The sequence below is a fragment of the Leuciscus leuciscus genome (genome assembly GCF_965113295.1).
Source record: "Leuciscus leuciscus genome assembly, chromosome: 12".
Classification (NCBI taxonomy): Eukaryota; Metazoa; Chordata; class Actinopteri; order Cypriniformes; family Leuciscidae; genus Leuciscus; species Leuciscus leuciscus.
In genome coordinates, this window is record NC_138736.1 from 6989730 (window position 1) to 7013125 (window position 23396).

At 35.9% G+C, this 23396-nt stretch overlaps 1 protein-coding gene across 1 annotated transcript in view; it reads left to right on the plus strand.

The window, feature by feature from the left end:
• adgrb2 (adhesion G protein-coupled receptor B2) overlaps positions 1-23396 on the plus strand; it is a 331945-nt gene that overhangs the window by 184338 nt on the left and 124211 nt on the right. Inside the window, 3 exon segments of the mRNA XM_082187020.1 lie at positions 16427-16591; positions 17032-17196; positions 19512-19613. Of these exon segments, the coding sequence (XP_082043146.1) occupies positions 16427-16591; positions 17032-17196; positions 19512-19613 (432 nt within the window).

Below are 23396 nucleotides of genomic sequence, written 5' to 3' on the forward strand. Positions count from 1 at the left end.
CGACTCAAAGTTATGGATTTCGTGTGGGTAGACCAAACCGTTTTCGTATAGCGCAGCAGCAAAGTTGAGGCATGATGCTAATAGCACTATTCAGGCTTTATCTCTGCAATGCCTTGACATATTGACACCAAACTTTGTATGTGTCATTGTCACTTCACTCTGACCACATCACATCAGTTTTGTAACTGCGCCACCTATTGGTCAAAAGTGATAATGCATTAAATCATATTTTTATTGACTGTTTCTATGATTTTTCAGCCATTTCGTCTAAAATCCTCTTTAAATGTCTTTAATTGCTCATTGTTGCAGTTGGTCTGACACTTTCAGACATTTTTCTCACTGTAACCAACATTTTTCAATTCCTGTTCAAATAAAGGCTAAGATATCAGTCAAAAGGTTTCCATGGCAAGATCTCAAGTTATCTGAAATACTAAAACCTTGGTCCCAATGTAAGCCAAATCTAAATGAATCTTTTCATGATAGCCTTAAGAAATTCCTCTCAATGCTTTTGAGGATATGTCTATTGCTTCTGTGTGTCATTGTGTCTGGGCAGTAGAGCAGAGCAGTGTTAGGCCAAACTCAATCTGCTCCACTTTAATGAAGAAACGCTTTTCAAAGCTCACGGCTCTATTGATGAATGAAATCTGATGCAATTATCTCAGACAGGTTAAATGGCTCATGAGACCTAGATTCAAATGGGTGAGCCATGTTTAAGTAAACTTTTGGAGGATGATGTATTTTTGTATATTTTTTTTTTTTTACTGGCGCTTTAGATTGTTGTTTTTGCTCTCAATCCTTTTGTGGCGTCTTTAGAGCCTCATAATGTTTTTAAAGCTGGGAGTCCTTTGTGAAATTTAATGGAATACTGAAATAAATAAAGCAGCATATTAATGCTTTTTGTGCAGGATTATAGATGATGTGGTTGCTCATATGAGAACAAACAGTTCTACCAGAAAGACTCGGGAGGCAAAATAACGTAACGAGTATGCATTTATTAACAGCCCAGCAAGCATTATGATATAAAGTTCTTTGGCGTAGGCCCCGTCTGTAACTCGCAATCCGAGGGTACGAATTCTGCATTTCCTGCCTGAAGATGAAGGCAGGGGCGCAGCCGACCCCCTGGGAGGTATGGGAAGGAACCATCCTGGTGAAGGTGGAGAGGATGGAGGGGAAGGGACCATCCTGGTGGAGGTGGGGAGGATGGAGGGGAAGGGACCATCCTGGTGGAGGTGGGGAGGATGGAGGGGAAGGGACCATCCTGGTGGAGTTGGGGAGGATGGAGGGGAAGGGACCATCCTGGTGGAGGTGGAGAGGATGGAGGGGAAGGGACCATCCTGGTGGAGGTGGGGAGGATGGAGGGGAAGGGACCATCCTGGTGGAGGTGGGGAGGATGGAGGGGAAGGGACCATCCTGATGGAGGTGGGGAGGATGGAGGTGAATGTAGGCGTCAGCATCTGCGAACTCAGACATGTGTAAGTACCGATCTTTTATACTACAAGTATTAGAACACGATTGGTTAGATGAGAAAGTAATAAGTGACGTAACAATTGAGTCTTCCTGGCAGAACTTACGCTAAGGCTTTCATTTCCAATGCAACAATTATTATTCATTCTGGTGCAACTTTTGTGCATTATGCTTGACAACATATGCCGTAAACATCTTTCCCTGTAACACTTTAGGTCAATGATCATAGTCCACTTTAGACATTCTACTAACTATTAGTAACTTTGCAACTAAATGTCAACTAACTCTCATTAGAGTGGTAGTAGACTGTCTGCTTAATATCTGCTTACACTTTATTTTGATGCTTTCCAACAGACATTATACTGACAATAAGTAACTTTGCAACTACTTCAACTACAAACCCGAACCCCACCACCCATAACCATAACATACTAGTACTCTAATGAGAATTAGTTGACATGTAGTTGCAGAGTTACTTATATTAGTAGAATGTCTAAAGTGGACCATCAAAATAAAGTGCATTCTCTAGTGGTCGTTTAATTATATACTTTCTTTTTTTTGCATGAATTTAGTGCTAAATGCAAATGACCATAAAATTGTGGATATTTAGCCTAGCAAAATAAAAAAATATATAAAAAATAAATGTGGAGAAAATGCTTTTGTTTTCGACGCCACAGTTTGGCCGTCCAATCAAACTCTGTGCCATTTTGCCTTCAATTCCTCTGTCACTTAGTAGAAGCAGCCACATTAAACAGAAGTCAACATGATCAGTTTGGATGACATGAGGGTGAAATCATTGAAATTTGTGAGAAAAAAAAAAACTAAAATACCACTACAATTTTGTTTAATCTCACTGTATTGAGTCAACATGTGATATGCTATATTCAATCTGTTTCCCGAAGAACAATCAAGTGAGATCCACTCTATTCATTTAATCTTAGGGCAAAAGGGGCAATTGCATCAGTTAACCAACAGGTGGTGCTATGCATTTGTTTTTGCCCTTTAAATCTAGTGACGCATCACACTACAGGGATCCAAGGATAGCTCATTCATCGCAGCTTTTTAAAGGGTAACTGCATCAGTTATATCTGCAGACGCTGTTGCTGTTGGCCTTAACTGATATAAATAATATTTACGACATGTAAACAACACTGAACAATGCCTTCAGCCTGCAGAGCTGGGTTTTGCTGGTGTTGTAAACGCTCAGAGGGGACATTGATCTATTGGTTTGAGGATTGCTGTCTGCCCCGCATGCCCGGTTCACAACATCTCTTTCTGTGCCTGTTTATTTATGATTTATTATAGAGACTCCTTCTCTACCTTTCAACATCAAACCTTACTGCTTTTTGTTTTTGTTTTTTTTCCCCCTGAGTATGTGGTCTGGTGGTCAGTATGTACCTGTTTTTACATTTCTCCCTCTCTTCCTCCGTCGTAGGAGGAATTGGCATCCCCTGTGGGGAGCGGATAGACGGGCTCTGGGTCTCTGCATGAGTCTGCACAGACAGTGATTTGATGGATACTGCAGTACATAATGTGGTCTATAGAGGCAATGAGCACTGCGGGCACATCAGCCTAGTATTCAGCCTCTCCACATGCCACACACAATCAGTGGCGTTATCCTACCCTCGCGTTTCAACCTTTACATCATCTCAACAGGCCAAAACTACCAAAATGTTTGAAAGTCAAGGCAAGAATAGACTTCCGGTGACTTGCTAGCCATGGGAAAGTTGAAAGCTTATTTAATGTTTACTCACATGGGCATTTACTCATCCAAATCTTATTTTCTTTCGAAAGGCTGTCAAGCTCCAATAAAAACACTTTTTGAAGTCTGCTGAAGCCATATAACATGTGATATGTCATCTCTTGTTGAAAATCCCCTCCACTATAGCTCTCATATATCATAATTAGTGACTCTAATTCAATTGTGCCAGGTTTAAAGTTAGCACTGTCATACAACACAGTTTTTGTGACCGATTGTAACTTGTAGCAAATGCGACCTCTGAAACTGCTGTAGTTATCATAAATCAGTGTTCTCAATATTTTTTTATTTATTTTTAATCACATATTACACATATTATTATACACATAGTATATTATAGTAACATTTTTCTATTATTATGTTATTTGAAGCATAGGGATAAAAGGTCTTTATTTAATCTTGACAAACTATGCATCATTACAACGATCAAAGTCTTGATATTCAGTTTTTCTCATAACAGTCTTATGGTGACAGTAATTTCTTTTTTTTTTGTCAGGATATATGCAAAATTGAAATTCATGCCTTCATGCCTCAAAATATTTTAATTCATGCCTTTAATAGGAAATATGAGCCCTTTAGAATATATCTACTGAGGGAAAATAAATAAATGAATATATTTGTAATGGGTATTTATAATAGGTATTTATAATGCAATGCTAATCGAAATAGCCTTTATTACTGTATATACTGTAGTGCTATAAAATATGTTCTGCTTCATCGGATCACAGAACAAAGTTATTTCAAACACCCTCTAATCACTTACTATAATTGTTATTTGCATTTTTACATATTTTTCTGCAACTCTATCAGAACCCGGGCCTCTAACAGCACTCTGTTAAATGATTTTTAGGAAGATTATTGGAGTAGGTTTTACAAGAAAACACAATTTCAGTTTAATGTTACTTGCCATTTCTTCATAATTGTTTGTGAAGTGTATTAGCAATTTCTGAGTGAAAATGGTTCCAAATTAAATCCAAAACTTTTTTCTTTTCTTTTTTTCAGTGTAGAAAGTGATTTTTATAAATGGCAGAAGGTAACTAGAGACTTAAAAATGCATTAATGTCTTTTCTGTTACCCGTTGTCTTATTCGATGTGCCGAAGAGGGCTTTTGTGCCCAAGTTCTTTGATCTCTCTCTCTCTCTCTCTCTCTCTCTCTCTCTCTCTCTCTCTCTCTCTCTCTCTCTCTCTCTCTCTCTCTCTCTCTCTCTCTCTCTCTCTCTCTCTCTCTCTCTCTCTCTTTCTCTAGCTCTCGCTCTCTCACACACATGTAGACAGAATGTACAAACTGTACAAACTGTTTATACTGTACAAACTGTAGATTTTATCCCTTACACTAACCCTACACCTAAATCTACCCATCATAGAAAGCTTTCTGCATTTTTACATTTTCAAAAAACATCACTTAGTTTTTTTTTAAATAATTTTGCACTTTAGCACATCTATAAGCTATTTTCCTCATGGGGACCAAAAATACCCTCACAAGGACATAATGTAGGGTTTACCAGGCCACACACACACACACACACACACACACACACACACACACACACACACACACACACACACATTCGCTTCATACAAGATTTTTTCTTCTTCATGCTGTATGTGCAGCTGAGCCATGGCTCCTTTGAGTTTTGCACTACAGAGCGTTATCAATTATTTATCAGCATGCATAATTCACAGTACATCCCTGCTCTACACTGAGGAGGCCTTACAATCTCTCCCTCGCTCTTTCCAGAAAGCCCCCTCCAAAACCTCCTTTTCTGTCTCTTTTACTTACTCTTTCTTCCCCCCTTTCCTCAAATCCTGGCCAATTCTCTTGCCTTCTATCCCCTGTCAGGATCGGTTTTTCTTTCTGTCCTCACCCGAGTCACTCTTTTCAACCTTTCCCACTCTTCCATCCTGCTCCTCTTCTGTTTTTCATAGGGTCTTATATTAACGTCTTATCTTCTGATTTCACTGTTACTCCCAGTGAAATGCATGTTCTCCCTCTTTCTTTGGCAACACAGGGAATCAAATGTTGGTTCAGTAAAGAGGTCCGCTCTTCCGCTTTCAAAGATCTGTATCAGAAAGAATTCTGTTGGATTCATCTCGGCTGTTTTCTGGTTGTTTTAACTGTTGTCGCACTGCAGGGGTTTGTCAAAGTTCATTCACACCCTCACTCATAACATCTCTTCAAGCCCACAGTCATAAATTCTGTTCCAAAACCTAGTAACTAGTAACCTAGTAAGCTGCCTTTGTTTGCATCATTGAGGATTATTCCCCATGCAAAGACTGTTTCATACAGTACATAATTCTGCGATACCTAGTTTGAGCCAATTTCTAAGGCAGCATCACATATGTGCCCCGAATGCAATTTAGTAAATGATTAAATATATAACTAAAACTAATTGTGGATAAATGCTGTTTTAAATGATTGTAAACCATTGACCCCAAATGTGCTATGATGTGCCTATTAAAGTAGCATGTCATTTGCCTGTGTTAAAATCAATTGTGAAGCGACATAATTTGAGTATATGAGTATTGACTATATAATAAGTATGCTTAAAATTAATTAAATGTGGAAATCTGTCGATCATTTTTGAGATTTAAATGATTGCTTATGTGCACTCTGTATATTTGTGTGCACTATGTATATGTATGCTTCATAAAACATCTTGTTTTATTGCTCTCACATAGACTGTATTGAAATCGATTGTGAAGTAAAAAATGACTAAGTACTTCTAATTAATTAAAGGTACGCTAAGTAACGTCTGACCCTCTAGTGGTTAAAAAGCGAAACTGCATGCATTTTACGGAAGAACATTGTTTTGGTCGTGCTTCGGAATATGGTTATGCTACTGCTCATAAAACATTTATTACTAGGCTTAAGAGATATAACCAGTTTAGATGGAAAGGATCTCAAGCTGACTAGCTGAAGATGTTACTGTAGGTTTACCCATTAATAAGCACGGTACTTCCTCGAAAATACATTCCAGCTCAGCGCTATAATGAAATGACCCTTCACAATAGATGATGCTTTACAATGAACTCTGTTAGAGAGTTACATAGCAATTTATCTGTTCAATTAAATGCATTTCTCACCTGTTGAGTAATAAAAACCATCTCTGCGTCGCTGTTACAACATTTCAAATCCCTCAGTTCTCGCCATCTCCAAAAAGCCAAGCCAATGTTGGTTCTTGTTTTAATACGAGTTCTGTCGCGTTCTCTTTTTGCCAGCAGACTCTCCTCTGTCCAGCATTTCGAGATCAAGGTAGCCGGAGTGACCCATGTACACAATTTCCCGCGAAAACCATCCCGACAGGTCTGAACACTTATCATAGACTTACCATAGTGAATCAGGGTAAGACAAAAACACGTTTTAAAAGAAGGATTTATAATGTATTGACTCAAACAATTGTGTACCAATTTTATAGGCACTCATAGTTGCTGCCTATGTAGAGTGTTTCAAAACTTCACTTATGAGGTTGAGTTTCAGTTAGAATGTTGCCTTAGAAGGTTCTGCCTGTGTAAGCAGCTCACTGGGTTTTGGAACAGAGCCGTAATCTGAATGCATATCTCCATGTGACGTCTATTAAAAAGAGTTTAAGAATACATTTACGGAATACTTATTCAATGTCTCTCAACATAAAACGAAATGCATTTCGCTTTTTTTTTTTTTTGGGATAGTCAAAGAATCCTTGAAGGACACAACTTCATTGAAATCCTCTCGGCAGGAACACAATCAATTGGACACGTTTCATGATCAAACGGTGCATTTCATCTATTTGTGCTCTAGCCATGCCTTGATCTTTTGCACTTTGGTGCTCCTTACAAGATAAGTGACGTCTCATTCATGTTGTACATGCTGTTTCATTTTCATTTCCTTCTCTGCCCTTAACCCTTGATCTGAAGGCTTCCTCTCTGACGGTTGAGGCTCATGTTGGTGGCGTTCCCGGGTTTTATCCTTCAGGTGGGCGGGGCTTCGCCTCTGTGTGTCCCCGTGGGTCGCTTCTGGAGACCGAAGGACCCTTCGGCCCACCTCCCTTCATCTTCCCTCATCCCCATTGGTGGTTTTGTTGGTGTTTGCAGTGCATGGGCTGTGGGAGGAGTGGTCTTCCTGGAGCTTGTGCTCAGTCACGTGTGGCCGAGGCTCTCGGACCCGGAGCAGGATCTGTGTGCTCCCCCAGCATGGAAGCAAGGCCTGTGGAGGGCCCGAGGTGCAAACCAAACTCTGCAATATAGCTGTGTGCCCCGGTTAGTACTAATCTCCATTTCCTCATCTGCCAATATTCTCTCTCTTTTCTCTACTTCAACTCTAAAGTGCATTCTGCCTATTATCACAGTGGGTCTCATTTACCAATAATTGCGTAGGTGTGTTTATTATTGTATTATTGCTCTTATTACTGTATTGTATTGTGTTCTTATTATATGTATGCAGAAAAGGTTTGCATGCAAAATCGTATAGATCGAACTATAATGCATGTTGTTTTTATTAGATAATAATAATAATAATAGTTTAATGATCATTTAAACTAGATTCTTTTATTATATAATATAATATAATATAAAATAATATAATATAATATAATATAATATAATATAATATAATATAATATAATATAATATAATATAATATAATAAGAAGAAATACTTATAACAGTTGTGTTGTTTGTATGCACACACACACACACACACACACACACACACATTTTGTGGATTTTATCCTTAATTTAATGGAAAATGTAAGTATACACTTTATGATTTACAGGGTTTTGAATGATTTAGTTATTTAATCCACAAATGTATTTGTAATATACTATAATAATAATGTAATATAATATTATATTGTAATTGTATAACAATCCATTTGTTTATTTTATGGAAATATTATTAATAATAATAATAATTTGTATTATTTGGTTTAATCATGACGGGTTTTTATGCATAAAATGTTGCATTTACACAGTTCGAGAATGAGACCCAGTGTGTTCTGTCTTCTGGACTCCTTTGACTTCCCTATTCTTTACCCTTTTTCTGTGTTGTGTATCTTCTCCTCTCTTGTCTCTCTATTCACATGTCTTTTTCTGTCTGACCTTTCCCTTTCCTTCCTGTGTGCCATCCTCACTGCCTCGAGCTTCACCCCAGTCTGCTTATTTCACATCGGTCTCTCTCACCCCTTCTGTTCTGTCTCAGTGTGAAGGGCGCTCGAGCTCTGTGTTGTCTGCTCTCTCTCTCTCTGCAGCCATGCCTCATAGTTTCCTCTAGATTTCATTCATTCATTATGCCAGTCTCCCGATTTATTTATTATTATTAATCTTTTTTTTTTTTTTTTTTGCTGAAGTGCTACTCAAATAGGGGCTCGGCCCAAGCTAATGGGAATCCTAGATGAACCAATCACATGTGTCCGCACCTGCTGGGGTTTGTTGTTTCTTCAACAGCACCGCTCCGGTCTTGGCGAACAGGATCCGTCTCCAAAATTTGTTATTACCCCAATGAGATGAGCAATAAATCATTTGTCTGGTACATTTCAATTCATTTTCAGTTTGAACAGTCGTTCCTACCTGTAGTTGAAGACCTCCATTAGTCTGACAGTTGAAGAGTTAAGGGTGACAGCCAATCACTGTGATTGTCTTTTATTTGAGGAGGCACAAATGAACAGCTGGGCCAGTCCTACCGAGCGCTTTTGACTGACAGTGATTACACCCTGTCAGAGAGCAGATCTTCCACCTGTTCTCACCTACCAAGAGGCATCCATGTGTAAATACATTTCACCCTCTTAATATTCAATTGCGTTCATGGGTGTCAACAGACGTGCAATCCACTGATATAATTTAAGTCAACACAGGATGAGTCAACTTAATATACCTTGTCCTGGGTCACTGTAAAGGATGGTTGGCTGTTGTGAATCTAAATGGATGTCTTGTAAACATCGGTGTGTTTTCTCCCGCATTACTTCAGCTCTATTTCGAGTCTATGATTACAGTGATGGTTTGCTTCTCCGTGATCAAAGTGTGAGCAATTTCAATTCCAGCGCATTCGTCGGACCGTGTTTGTAATTTACTCCTCTTAATTAATGTTTGCTTATGTGGTAAGAGATGGTACCGTATAAGAGATGGTAGAGTAGTCTTGTAAGGGGATAGTTGTTTTATTTTGAAGTAGCATATGCTGATTGTCCTCATTAAAATTTTGTTTAATTAAAGTGTTTCTAAATGTTTTGCTTATAGGAAGTTGTTTTCTCAGATGATTTTCAGAGTGCACTCTATTGGATCGTTAGAGGAATGCATTTTAGGACTTATTTTTCTATGAAAGTTTTCTTGAAGGAAAAAAAAAAGTTAGACGGATCTTTTAGAAGTTAATAGAGAGCAAATGTATTTCTTTCTTTCTTTCTTTCTTTCTTTCTTTCTTTCTTTCTTTCTTTCTTTCTTTCTTTCTTTCTTTCTTGCTTTCTTTCTTTCTTTCTTTCTTTCTTTCTTTCTTTCTTTTCTTTTTTTTTCTTTCTTTCTTTCTTTCTTTCAAAAAAATAACAACAAATCTGACAGTGTTATTTATTATTTATTCTTCCAAAATATTTTTTGGAGTATTTATTATTAATTATTAATTAAGGGTGCATTACATTTATCAAAAGTGACAGTGAAGGCATGTATAATGTTACATAAGATTTCTATTTCAGATAGATGCTGTTCTTTTGAACTTTGTATTCAACCCTGGAAAATGTGTACACAACTGTTTTCAATATGGATAATAATAATAATAATAATAATAAATGGTTCTTGAGCAGCAAATCAGCATATTAGAATGATTTCTGAAATTTCTGAAAGTAATGATGCTGAAAATTCAGCTTTGATCACATAAATAAATTGCATTTTAAAATATATTCAAATTGTGAACATATTCAAGTAGAAACAGTACAATATCTAACAATTTTACTAGTTTTGATGTATTTTGGATCATGTAAATGCAGCCTTGGTGAGCAGAAGAGACTTCTTTTAAAAACATTAAAAAATATAACCGATCTATATAATGTGAATATATATATATATATATATACAGTATATATATATATATATATATATATATATATATATATATATATATATATACACACACACATACATATACATATATATATAATTCTTTTTTCTTTCTTTTTTTTTGCCAAAAAAAAGTGTTTACTCAAATGATTGCTGTTCCTAAATAGTTTTTGCTTTAATGGACAAATACGCAAACAGTTTATTACAATACACTGCATCAGCAGCTTGTCTACAAATTTGTCGGACTCAGTTTAAAGTGCAACATGCTGAATGTCAAAATTATAAAACATTGCTGAACCTTCCATTTGATTTACCAATGAGCTCATCAGTTTATGTTATTCAGCTAAAATAGATTTAAGAAATCTGATAAGCCATAAGAAATAAGATCAAATATAGAACAGAAATAAGACATTAAAGTAAAGTAACACGGCCCAGAATTCATGGACACGCAGATGCATCTGTTTGTTTGTGCGTGTGTTAATGTCTTGCAAGTAAGGGATACTCTAAGTCCATCTGATGTGCTGAAGTCAGTGTTTAATTATACAGTAGATTTCTCTCTCCCTTTCCATTTATGTTCGTGTGAAGTAAAAGTACGATGCCATAAATGCTCATCTGTGTTTGTTGGGTTTCAGCTGCAGCTGCTGTCTCTCCTGGCAACCACAATACCCAGGATCTCTCTCCTCATTGGCCGCTCGTTTTATGAGCGATGATGAGTCCAATACTCTCATGGAGGCGTAGACAGACAGGCCACATTTATCCATGTTTATTGAATTTGTGAGGCTTTAGAATATGATTATTATTTATCATGCACTTGCTTTGAGACACAGATCCTCCATGATCTCAGACAGATAATGCAGCTGCATCTCATTTTGCTTTGTTATGTCATATCAACATTTAAAGAGGTCCTATTGTGCTTTTTTAAATGTTCAACTGTCTTTAGTGTGTGATGTTGGTGTTTGAGCATTAAAAAGGTCTGCAAAGTTACAAAACACAAAGTCAGAGTGAGTTATTCTCAGTGTCACTGTTTCTGAACTCCCTGAAACGCCTTCATTGTAGTCTTGAGTTTTCTTCCGGGGACGAACACATCACAATATTCCTCATTTTAATAATTCCTGACCAAAGCATATGCAAAATGATGGAGGCGAGGCCTGGTTGAGTTAGTTAGTAGTGTGTTGAAACTGGCGGCTGTGGTAAGGGGCGTGACATTTCCGAAACACGCTGGAAGCGGTCGACCAATCACAACACACTGATCCAGCCAACCAATCAGAGCACATTGCGCTTTTCGGAAGGAGGGGCTTCATAGAGACAGGAACTAAACAGGGGTGTGTTTCCCGTACAACGACGTAACTCGCTGCTTAACTACCATAGATGCATCGTTGAAGTAATCAACTAGTCACGACTGCTTCCCGAAACCATATTGGCACAAATTGGTAGTTCAACCACGTTGGTTAATGATGGTTCGCTTCACTTAATGAATCTGTTTGAGATCGAATTAATGCTAGATGTTTTGCTATAAGTTACGGACATGGCATCTGAGGACTATCTAATATTTTTCTCAGTTATTTGCTTTATTTCCAGATTCAATCATAGGCTCGTTCTTACATAGTAGAGCACGTTCACACATGCGCACTCTTCAGTAACGGTGCTTTAAATCTCTTGACAAACTAAAAGACGTAAATGGCTTTTCTAAATAAAAGATAATGATTGTACTGAATGTCAGCTTGCTTATGTTGCTCAAGATAAGGATTTATTAAGTCCACATGTCATGCAAACAAGAACCTCTGCTTCTAACCACAGCTCGAGAGGTTTCGGGAAACACAAACTCGTTGAAGTTTGCTGATAATGACGGGACTTGCGACCATAGTTGGCTAACGATGCTTTCGGGAAACGCACCCCAGACTGTTACTGACACACTGGGAAGAGAGGAGCTGCAACAATGTAAAAGCATGAATAGCATGACATTCATTCAAGCATGAATAACTTTCTAGTATAGACCTCAAAAACAAAATGGCATAATATGTCCCCTAGATAGAGGTTGTGTGTTTGTTTGTTTATTTATTGGATTTTTATAAAGTGTTACCAAAATATTAAACAAATGTTTGTTTTTTTTGTTTTGTTTTTTCACACTTTATAATAATATGTATTGTATGTATGTGTCTGTAGTATAACTGTATATATACTACTTGTCTGTCTTTTTGTACTACACCAATCCCTTTGGAACTATTTTTAGGTCACGGTCTTGTGGCTGCCTTGAAGTAAAGTTATACTGTATGTTTTTCTAAGTTTGACGAGCATCTGCTTTGACAGAGCAAAGTTGACATGGGCATTTTCGTTTATCATGTGCTCTGTCTTCCTTGGAATTCATTAGATTGAGAGATAATTTGATTTCAGTTAATACCATCAATCAAACCGAGATACTCTTGGATGAAATATGCAATATGCCCCCCCCCCCCCCCCCCCCCCCCCACACACATTTAAATAAGATCAAAGTGATATTAGAGGTTAATATGCACAGATCCTGAAATTGCTGCAGAAAGTCAAAAGACGTGACACCCCCCCTACTGTGAAATAGATAGTGCATACTAGAAAGCATTCATTATATAAACATAAAGGAATAAGATTAATGCCATCATTTGATGGATGATGTTTAAGCATAATTCTTACTTTCGAACATAATGAATATGTGTCCATCGAGGCATGTAGACCTTCTAATGTTTTGCAAAGGATCTTGGGATACTTGAAGTAAAACATTTAAAAGCCACATTGTTTCATCCCCCCATTAAACACTTTCAAATTCATAAAGGCTTTGCATCAACAAAGTGACTCATATAAGCGATGGGGTTCGAGATAGTGACATGGGCTTATGAAAGGGCTTCATAAGCGACATGCTCCTCCCCCCATATGTATTATTATTTATTCACATAGAACTTCACCATGAATCTCATTAATCAAGCAAGAAATAGTCACTGATCCCTTGTTTTATTCATTATGCAAAAGATCTTATATTCATTTTGTTGTAGTCGCCGGTCAGAGAGAAGATCGATATGAACATGGACAGAGCCTGTGTGTTTGTATGAACTGTGTGGAAATTATGTAAAATACATAATGTGCTTGCTGCTTTTTTTATTCGCTGAATAACAATTAATAGTAATCAGTAGAATAATGAATTTTTACTCAACGTTTTTCCTGTGAGAAATTAAAGGCTGAAACATTTGCAATATGCATCAGTCAAACTGAAATAAATTGTTATCATCAGAGTGCGGTTTCTCATAAATTTCTGCAGTAATGTTATCAAACCCTCTATTTAACTTCATGTGCTTTAAGATTTGTCTCAGTGGTCCATCTCTCTTTACTTAATTAAACAAATTACTGGTCTTCGAGGAAACCCATTAGACTACAATTTTGAGGAGAAAAGAATGTGTAACTTGGAGCACCTTTAATGTGCAGGTCAGGGTTTGTTCTAATAGCATGCATTGTAATTTAATGTTCGCTGATGAAGAGGTGATCTTAAAAAGCATTTTTCAATAAAGGATTTAAAATTGAAATAGCGGGTGGAAATAAATTAGTTGAATGGCATGTATGATGTCATTTATTTTATACATGTGACCTGGCAAATGAAACTGTATGTAGGAGTCAATCACAATATATTCAGTGACTCTTTCTATCAGCCAATTTCCTTTTTTTTTTTTTTTTTTTTTTTTTTTTGTACTGAATGATTTTTGAAGGCTATTGCAGATTATATGAGGACTTTCCACCCTAATTCAAACATTTTACTTATTTTCAAGAGCAATTAAAAAAAAAGTTTTTTTTTTTGAGAAAAAAATTATATTTTGTTGCCTTGTAAATTGTAATTTGTAAAGAAAATAAAAAATAAAAAATTGTAATGTAAAATTCTAGATGAGAGCTGAACTACTTGTCTGTCTGTCTGTCTGTCTGTCTGTCTGTCTGTCTATCTATCTATCTATCTATCTATCTATCTATCTATCTATCTATCTATCTATCTGCCATTCTTTCACTCTATCTATCATTCTATCATTCTATCTATCTATCTATCTATCTATCTATCTATCTATCTATCTATCTATCTATCTATCTATCTATCTATCTATCTATCTATCTATATATATATCTGCCATTCTTTCACACTATCTATCATTCTATGGTTCTATCTATCTGCTGCCTGTCTGTCTGCCGTTCTTTCACTCTATCTATCATTCTATCTATCATTCTATCTATCTATCTATCTATCTATCTATCTATCTATCTATCTATCTATCTATCTATCTATCTATCTATCTATCTATCTATCTATCTATCATTCTGTCGTTCTATCTATTGTTCTATCTATCAGTCTTTCGTTCTAGCTATTGTTCTAACTATCATTCTATCGTTCCTTTGGAATGCAAATGAGTATATATTTATAATACAGTTTTTTTTATTCGCTTTGGTACTATTTTCACAAGTTAGGTGTACATTTTCAAAACTCTTAGTGCTAATATCACAACAGATCATAAAAAGTGCACTTTTTTCAAACATTTCATCATGTTTTCAATTGTGTTAGCACAATACACAAAATCACAAAGTATCCTTTTCACAACACAAAATAAGTGTTTCGTCTACATAAATGTTTCATTCACAGTCACTGCCTTTCATAAAGCTCTTACTATCAAACTTTTGATTTGCATCTCTTCTTGTTCAGTTTAATACATTTGTCTATTATTTAATCCAACTAATCTTAATGGTTAATCAATTAATAATTTGGTACACCTATAGATTTATATAGATATTGATTCTATATACAGTTTCTATAGAACTTGTTTGCAATTTCCGATATGGATAACCAAATGTAATGAATTATTTTTGAATAAGTGATTTATAGATAATAACCACCATGATGTTCAAAGTGTGTGCACACGCATGTGTGTGTGTGTGTATGTGTGTGTGTGTGTGTGTGTGTGTGTGTGTGTGTGTGTGTGTGTGTGTGTGTGTGTGTGTGTGTGTGTGTGTGTGTGTGTGTGTGTGTGTGTGTGTGTGTGTGTGTGTGTGTGTGTGTGTGTGTGTGTGAGAGTGAGAGAGAGAAAGATACAGAGAAATTTGCCATTTGTGCAAATGCTGTAAAGCAGAATAGAATATAAGGGAGAGGAAACAGTCAATGACTGTAAAACATCAGATTGATCAGAGATGCATCAGTAGAAGGGAGACAGATGGCATCAAATACAGCATTTTACATTACAGTATGTATGCCATGTGATACTGATACTGATATTCATTGCCATGGCATTCTTTCTAGCACAGAACCTCATGGCTGTGCTTCATCACATCTTTTGATAAGACACTGGATAGATACTATTACAAACATTATGGATTCAATTACATAAGTTAGGTTATGCAGATGTATTTTCTAATGTGGCATTAGAATTACTGTATTACTGTTATTAATTCAGCAACAACAGTGATTTGAAACATGTATCTTGCATTGTTTGCTGTTGATTGTTAAAAGTACTAAATTGAAACAGAAGATCATACTGTTGTGTTTCTGTGATTAAACCAAATGTTCTCATTACATATTACAATAATCTTGTGTTTGAAACAATGATTATGTGGACTGAAAAGTATATAACTGTAATGACAGCATGAGATCAGGTTTTGAAAGAATGACTAGCTGTGTTACAAGTGTGATCAGTTTGGACTTTTGAAAATGTACACCTTACTTGTGAAAATAACAGCAAGTTCTAATTTTAGATCATTTTTAAATAATTTTGAATAACATGGATTTATTTTTTTGCAAACTCGTACATTTCATGCAGCCTGAATGCTACAAAATTCTGAAGTTTTCCAAAGGTTTTTTATTTTATTTTACACTTGCTGATGCTGATGGTATTAGCATCACTAATCAGTATCAGAATAACTCAGTTTGTTGTCATCGTTCTCTCAGGTTTGTATCAGGGTAAGTGAGCATCATTTTAACCAAGCTACAATGTCAAATACAACAGACAAACACAGACCCCTGCTGTACCCCGTCTCTCTCTCTCTCTCTCTCTCTCTCTCTCTCTCTCTCTCTCTGTCCGACCGCCCGACTCCTGTTTGTTTCTGTCCCTCACTTCTACGTCCTTCTCTTCCCTGTCCTTCCTCCGCTCCAGTCTTATTGTGTTCTGACCTCCACCTCGTCTCCCTGTGGTTGTGTTTGCAGTGGAGGGTCAGTGGTTGGACTGGGCGGCCTGGTCCCAGTGCTCTGTGTCCTGTGGCTCGGGCACTCAGCAGAGGCAGCGGCGTTGCAGTGTGTCGGTTCATGGCTGGGCGGAGTGTAAGGGGCCGCATGCCGAAACTCGTGAGTGCACCAACCCGTCTTGCGGGGGTAAGTTTCTCACTGGTGGGCTTACTCTTAAATTGACGGGTAGTTTATGTGCACAGCTGCAATTTGTTTGCTGTCATGGTCTAATTGATTGCAGAGAACGCCCTGAATTGTCTGTGGTACCGAACCACAGAGACTTACCGGTCTGCACTGCTCTTCTTGTTGCACAGACACGCTGCTGTGTCAGCATATGCCAGCTAGCACCCCTGATAATAATTATTAAGCGGAAATTAGCTTCATGCAGGTGTTTTATGACTATGTTCACACTGTAGCTATTTATGGTTGTGACTTCACTTCTGAGTCGTTGTTTCACTCTGCTCGTCTGTGTTCACCGTGTTCCAGTCTAGTGTATCAAAACTGCAGTGTGTAGATGGCCATTGGCTCGTCTCCCCTTATAATGTGGAGTCATATGTGGTGTTCCTTGTTTTCTTCGTCATGTGCAGGTGGAGGGAACTGGGGAGCTTGGAATCACTGGAGCTTGTGCTCCAAGACCTGTGACTCCGGCTGGCAGCGTCGGTTCCGTATGTGTGAAGGCACAGGAATCCAGGGATACCCTTGCGATGGCTCCGGAGAGGAAGTGCGCTCCTGCAATGACAAGAAGTGCCCAGGTGTGTGTGTGTGTGTATGCTCAAAGCACGCCTTTTATTTCCTCTTCGTTCCTTCTTTTTTTCTTTGATTTCCTGTACAGAGCCATTCATAAGTCTGCCTTACACATTTGGGATGATCTCCGATACAGTGAATAAGTGACAAATAGTGTTCCATGTTTTTAGTTTTTTTAGTTTTTTTTACATTTGACACAAAATTATTTATTTATTAATGTATTTATTTATTTGATTGTTTATGTATTTATTGATTGATTGATTGATTGATTGATTGATTGATTGATTGATTGATTTGTTTATTTAATTCCTTCTTCCAATGTTTGTGGTTGCTAAGATTGTATTTTTTTTTTCTGTTTTTGAAAGGCTGCAATTATTTGAAAAAAAAAAAAAAAAAAAAAAAATCATTTTTCAGGATATATTGACGAATAGAAAGTTCAAAAGAACAGCGTTCTGAGTAAAATTATTCATTTATTAACCCCAAACGTTTGAACCATGGTGTGTGTTAGAGAAACTATTAGCCACCATAAAATACACATCAACTGATGTACACTTTTTTTTTTAAACATCACATGTCTTTAACACCTCTACAGTCTTGATTATTTCTAATATCTAGTTAATATCCAATATCATATTGACATAATCTCTTGAACTGATATTTAATTCATTTATAAAATAAAATAATGGCCAAATACGTAATATTTAGCTGCATCTCACATCTCACAACTGCAAGATATTCATCCCATTGCAAAAAAAAACAAAAACAAATAACAACAATAACAACAAAAACACTCCTTAAAATGACACCCAAGAAGTGGCATACTGTATATAATTTTATTTTCACTTCCATGTTTGTTGTTTTTTATACATTTCATAACCTTTCCAAATCTCTCAAATCAGGGTTTTAAACTTATATATTTCGTAACAAGGTTGACAAAATTGCAAACCTTGTATAAAATAAATAAAAATAAAATAATATAGCTCACTTAACATTAAGAATGATCGTGTAATGTTGATAATCAACATACCTTGAAGCTTTTACTGGATGCCTGTTAAAAAAGAAATAAAATAAAAATATATATATTAAGACTTTCAAACCCTATTTTGTACCCTGTTTGTAAAAAGTGGCCTTTGCTTTTCTCTGTCTCCCTCTCTCTCTCTCTCTCTCTCATTTTCTCTCTCTTCCTCCATATTTAACATTCACTCTACTCCTTTGTTTCAATTTCTCCTCTATTTCAATTGAGACGGGTCATTCTTGACAGAAGGGAACTGTTGAAAGTGCTGCTATGTGTGATTTGTCATCATGTCAAGCAGAGCAGCAAACAGCAGATTTTAATAAGCACGTCTTTGACTGCAGCTTTGGGAGGCTATAGATTAAATAAATGTCAGACATTGCCGTAGAGCTCATATTGGGCACAGCGCTTTGATGGCGGCACAAACTTGAAAACAAAAATCTGTCCGATAGCTTTGTCGGGGTGTATTATGTTCAGATGAAAAAGAGTAGGGTTCTTTTCTCCGTCTCTCTCTCCGCTTTCAACCCAGTCTTCTTCTGTATCTCACCCCTGGGTTGTTCTCTGATCTGAAGGAGCTTTTGAATGAGAGTTGGAGAGAGATGAGTGTTGTTGAAGTCAGTGATCTCATTTTCTCAATCAGTATTATTATTATTATTATTTATTTTTTATCTTGAGGCATAAACCTCACTTTAACATGCTTAAAACAAAACAAAAACAATTTGCCAATGGGGTAAGAAAGTATTATTTATGTCTATCTATCAATCAATCAATCAATCAATCAATCAATCAATCAATCAATCAATCAATATGTCTATCTATCTGTCTATCTGTCTGTCTGTCTGTCTGTCTGTCTGTCGTTCTTTCCCTCTATCTATCTATCTATCTATCTATCTATCTATCTATCTATCTATCTATCTATCTATCTATCTATCTATCTATCTATCTATCTATCTATCTATCATCTGTCTGTCTGTCTGCCTGCCTTCCTTTCTTTCACTCTATATATCATTATATCGTTCTATCTATCATTCTATTCATTTTTCTATCTATCTATCTATCTATCTATCTATCTATCTATCTATCTATCTATCTATCTATCTATCTATCTATCTATCTATCTATCTATCTATCTATCTATCTATCTATCTATCTATCTATCTATCTGTCTGTCTGTCTGTCTGTCTGTCTGTCTGTCTGTCTGTCTGTCTATCTGAGCGCAATCCCCAATCAACGGTGGACTTTTTATTTAATGCCAATTCGTACACTTTCTTTGCTGGTTAACCTCTTACTTTTGGTGTATACTGTGTGCAGCGCCTCATGAAATTTGTAAGGATGAGTACCAAGTAGCCATGACGTGGAAAAGGGCCTCAGCTGGAGAGACGGTATACAACAAGTGTCCATCAAATGCCACTGGTACGTCACTGCAAACATTCTCTCCATTCTCCACTTGAAGTCTGTTTGAGTCTTTTTCTCCAATAATAAGTAGTATAAATCCCCTAAAGAAGCCGTCTCTGTCATCATCATGCCGTTCCAAACCTGTATAACTTTATATTCAGTGGAACAAAATGTTTAATAATTTGAGGAACTGCTACTTAGATCTAAATGAGAGTTATTAGTTCATATTGCTGTCAAAAATGTATCAAATAAAACCAAAAGAGCACTATAAAAGCAGACCTGTGACATTACAAGTGTTCTGAAGCATGTGCAGAAATTAAAGTCATCATTTGCTAATAATTCCAATTAATTTGATAATTTTCACTGATAAGCCTCTTTCTTGGCTAGTAATCAAAAGTTTGCTGGTTCAAACTGTGTAATGAGCAATCCATGACCATTCTGCCCTTTAGCGGGTCTAACCCCAGCTTGTTCAAGGACGGCCGTTTCTCAAAAAAGTTTATTGTACGTTGCTTTGGATAAAAATGTCAGCTAAGTGACAAATTAGTAGTAAATTAAAACCGCTCAAGAAAAGTTAATGATCCGAGCTTGATTAGCTTCAGAGTGTACGCCGCCGCCTACATCACATAAAACTCTGAAAGTACAATCTAATGTTGTTTTGGCCACAGCCAAAGGCGCCATATCTAATTCAATCTATGATACATTTGTTTCTTCTCTTACCATGACATACAGCTTTATTAAAAGATTTTATGATCAGTTAAACCACATTATAAAACTCCATCAGTGATGCAATCGCTCAGCTTCCAAAACCAACATCGCACAACAGGCTCGAAATAAGTTGATTTCCACACAGTTAATCAGCATTCAGTTTTGAAGCCCATTGAGCTGAATTAGTGGTGTGTGAGAGGGAACTTAATGAGGATGTTTACAGCCCAATATGTGCCGCCACAGAAAGTTAATATAACAATGATATCAAGACATCGCTTTTGGTGTATTGAAATGTCAGATGTTGCCGCAGAGCTTACATTGGGCCCAACAAAAACACGTTCCTTTTTTTGCGAGGCTTTAGATTTAATGTCAGACATTGACATGTTGTTGTTTTGTACATCGTGACATTCTGCTGTGTTTTGTGATTTCTATATAATGTAACTGCTTTTTATTTATTTTTTTAATTGTGACTATTTGTCACCTTTAATGTCTGTCTGTGGGTTTTGCAAATATTCAGCCAATGGAAAGTATTAAAAAGAGCTTGTGACTAAAACTCGTAACTCCATTGGATCCTCAAACTGTCAGTCAAACATCATAACTCCACTCGCCTCTATCGTTAATGAAGTGAGGCACACATTTTGGGACCGTCTCTGCTTGTGTGCACTGCAAAGGTAGCTAAGAACTGGTTGTTTGAATAAGTAAGCATTTTCTCGACTCTAGAAACACTATTAGTGCTGGGCAACTATTAATCGTGATTAATCGCATCCAAAATAAAAGTCTGTGTTTACATAAAATATGTATAATTTTTTTGAATATATAAATACACACTCAGAAAGAGGTAAAACCCATAGAAATGTTATTTAAAAAATCTATAAAAATACTTGATCAAAAGCCTCTGTCATTCCATCATTGTAATATTTTGGGAAAATACAATATGCTCAATTTTGAAAATTGTATTCATTTTAAAAATAGCTGTTTAATTTATAAAGTTTTTCATGGACTGGCCCCACCTTCACTTTCTACATACATCAAACTAAGGTCTGACAGAGGTTTTTGTACCAGAGCCTCATTTAGAGGAGATATAGAGATCCCGCACAGAAAAACTACCTTTGGACAAACTGTATATAAAGAAATATTTATATACGAACTATAAAATACGTTTTTTAAAAGACGAAATATTTATATATAGAGAAATTTATTTGGAATATTGGAATATTTTTCCTCTCCACAAATTTGTCATTACCGAAACACAATAATACATAATTTAATAAGAAGACTTATATTGAGCTATTAATTTATTTATTTTTTTACATCTACCTTGTAAATATATTTTTTGCTATTTAAAAATCATAGGTAAATTAACATATTTTCACAGGTAAATCAATAGCAATTACAATTTTAACAATATTTCAAGTGTAATTTATAAGATTTGTTGAATTTTGAACCCAATCTTTCTTTGTTAAAGGCTTTAAGTTAATCATACTGATTTCAAAATTAAGGATTCATTAGTTTGAATATACATTGAACCAAACACTATAATAACATCTTAGTTGATAATTCAGTATACTTTATTTTAGACAGTTATGTTTTGGTAGCGACCACATCACATTACAGAATTTTAACTCGCATACTAAAACATACTAAGATACTATACTATAAAACATACTAAGATACTAATGATTTGCATAACTTTAAAAAAATAGTGTTTATTTCCCCCAAATAAATGATTATGTGTTCCCTTTTGTCACTACCGAAACAATGATGGCATGTTTCGGTCATGACTGTTTAGGTAGTGACAATTTAAGATACGTTTGAGCCTAATTCAAAGATGATAACCAGCACATGGTTACCTAGCACAATTCTGAACAGTTGCACACACACACAAACTAAATGTTATGTAATTACACCCAAAAAAGAATGCTTAATTAGCAGTAAAAAGGGGTTTGTTAGTGAAATTAAACACAGATTTTCAGACTTTTGAACACATTTCCCTCAACATGATGGTACCTATCTATAATGAAAGAGAGGCTATGAGAGAGAGGCAAACAATAATATTTCCTGATCAAAAATGTAAAATCAGTCTCAGCCAATGGACTAAAACACACGCTGTTTTGGTAGTGACATGAAAATGTGAGGCACATTTAAAAAAATATATTATTTACATGTAATTTCATTATATATATATATATATATATATATATATATATATATATATATATATATATATATATATATATATATATATATTTTTTTTTTTTACAAAAAAAAAAAAATCATTTTCACAAGTTGAAATTTAGGGGTTAGGGTTCGGGACAGCCACCTCCCAATTGAAAGTACGCAATAAATGATGATTTTATATTTATTAATCTTACTTATATTTTAAATATTATTGTGGGATTAAATAGATAATAGAAGGATAAAAATAAATAGCAAAAAATATATTTACAAGGTAGATGTAAACAAAATATGAATAGGTCAATGTAAGCCTTCTTATTAAATTATTAATTATTGTGTTTCGGTAATGACAAATTTGGGGAGAGTAAAAATATTCCAAAACTTTCTGAAAATACAATATGATAATTAACTGCACATTTACTAGAAATGTGTATCTTGGATATTATACATTTTGCATACATTTGTGGAAAAAGACAACTTTTTTTTCAAGACGTATATATATATGTTATGTTGAATGGTATGTAAAATGTGAATAATATAATGACACATGCAAGTATCTGACAGTGTATAAAGCCACAATTTAATTATTTTAAAAACACAGCGATGGTATTCAGTATTCTGCACTCCTCAGTTTGGTTTAAGTATTTCTAAACCTTCCAAGTGCAGAAGGAGAGTTTGTTTGAGGTTATTTATGCCCTTTGAGTGCAGTGTGCAATAATTCTCAGATACTAGTGGAGAAAGACACCCAAGGCGCTCAGTGATTTTTACCTAATAAAAACAGAAAGACCTAATAAATGATGTCTTTGAAGTGGGAGCGCAGAGCAGAGTGTTGAAAGAGGTCAACAGCGAGCTGTAATCTATATCAACTCCACATCCCGGCCAGCACAGACTGTCATGCATGCAAAAAAAACAACAATTCCT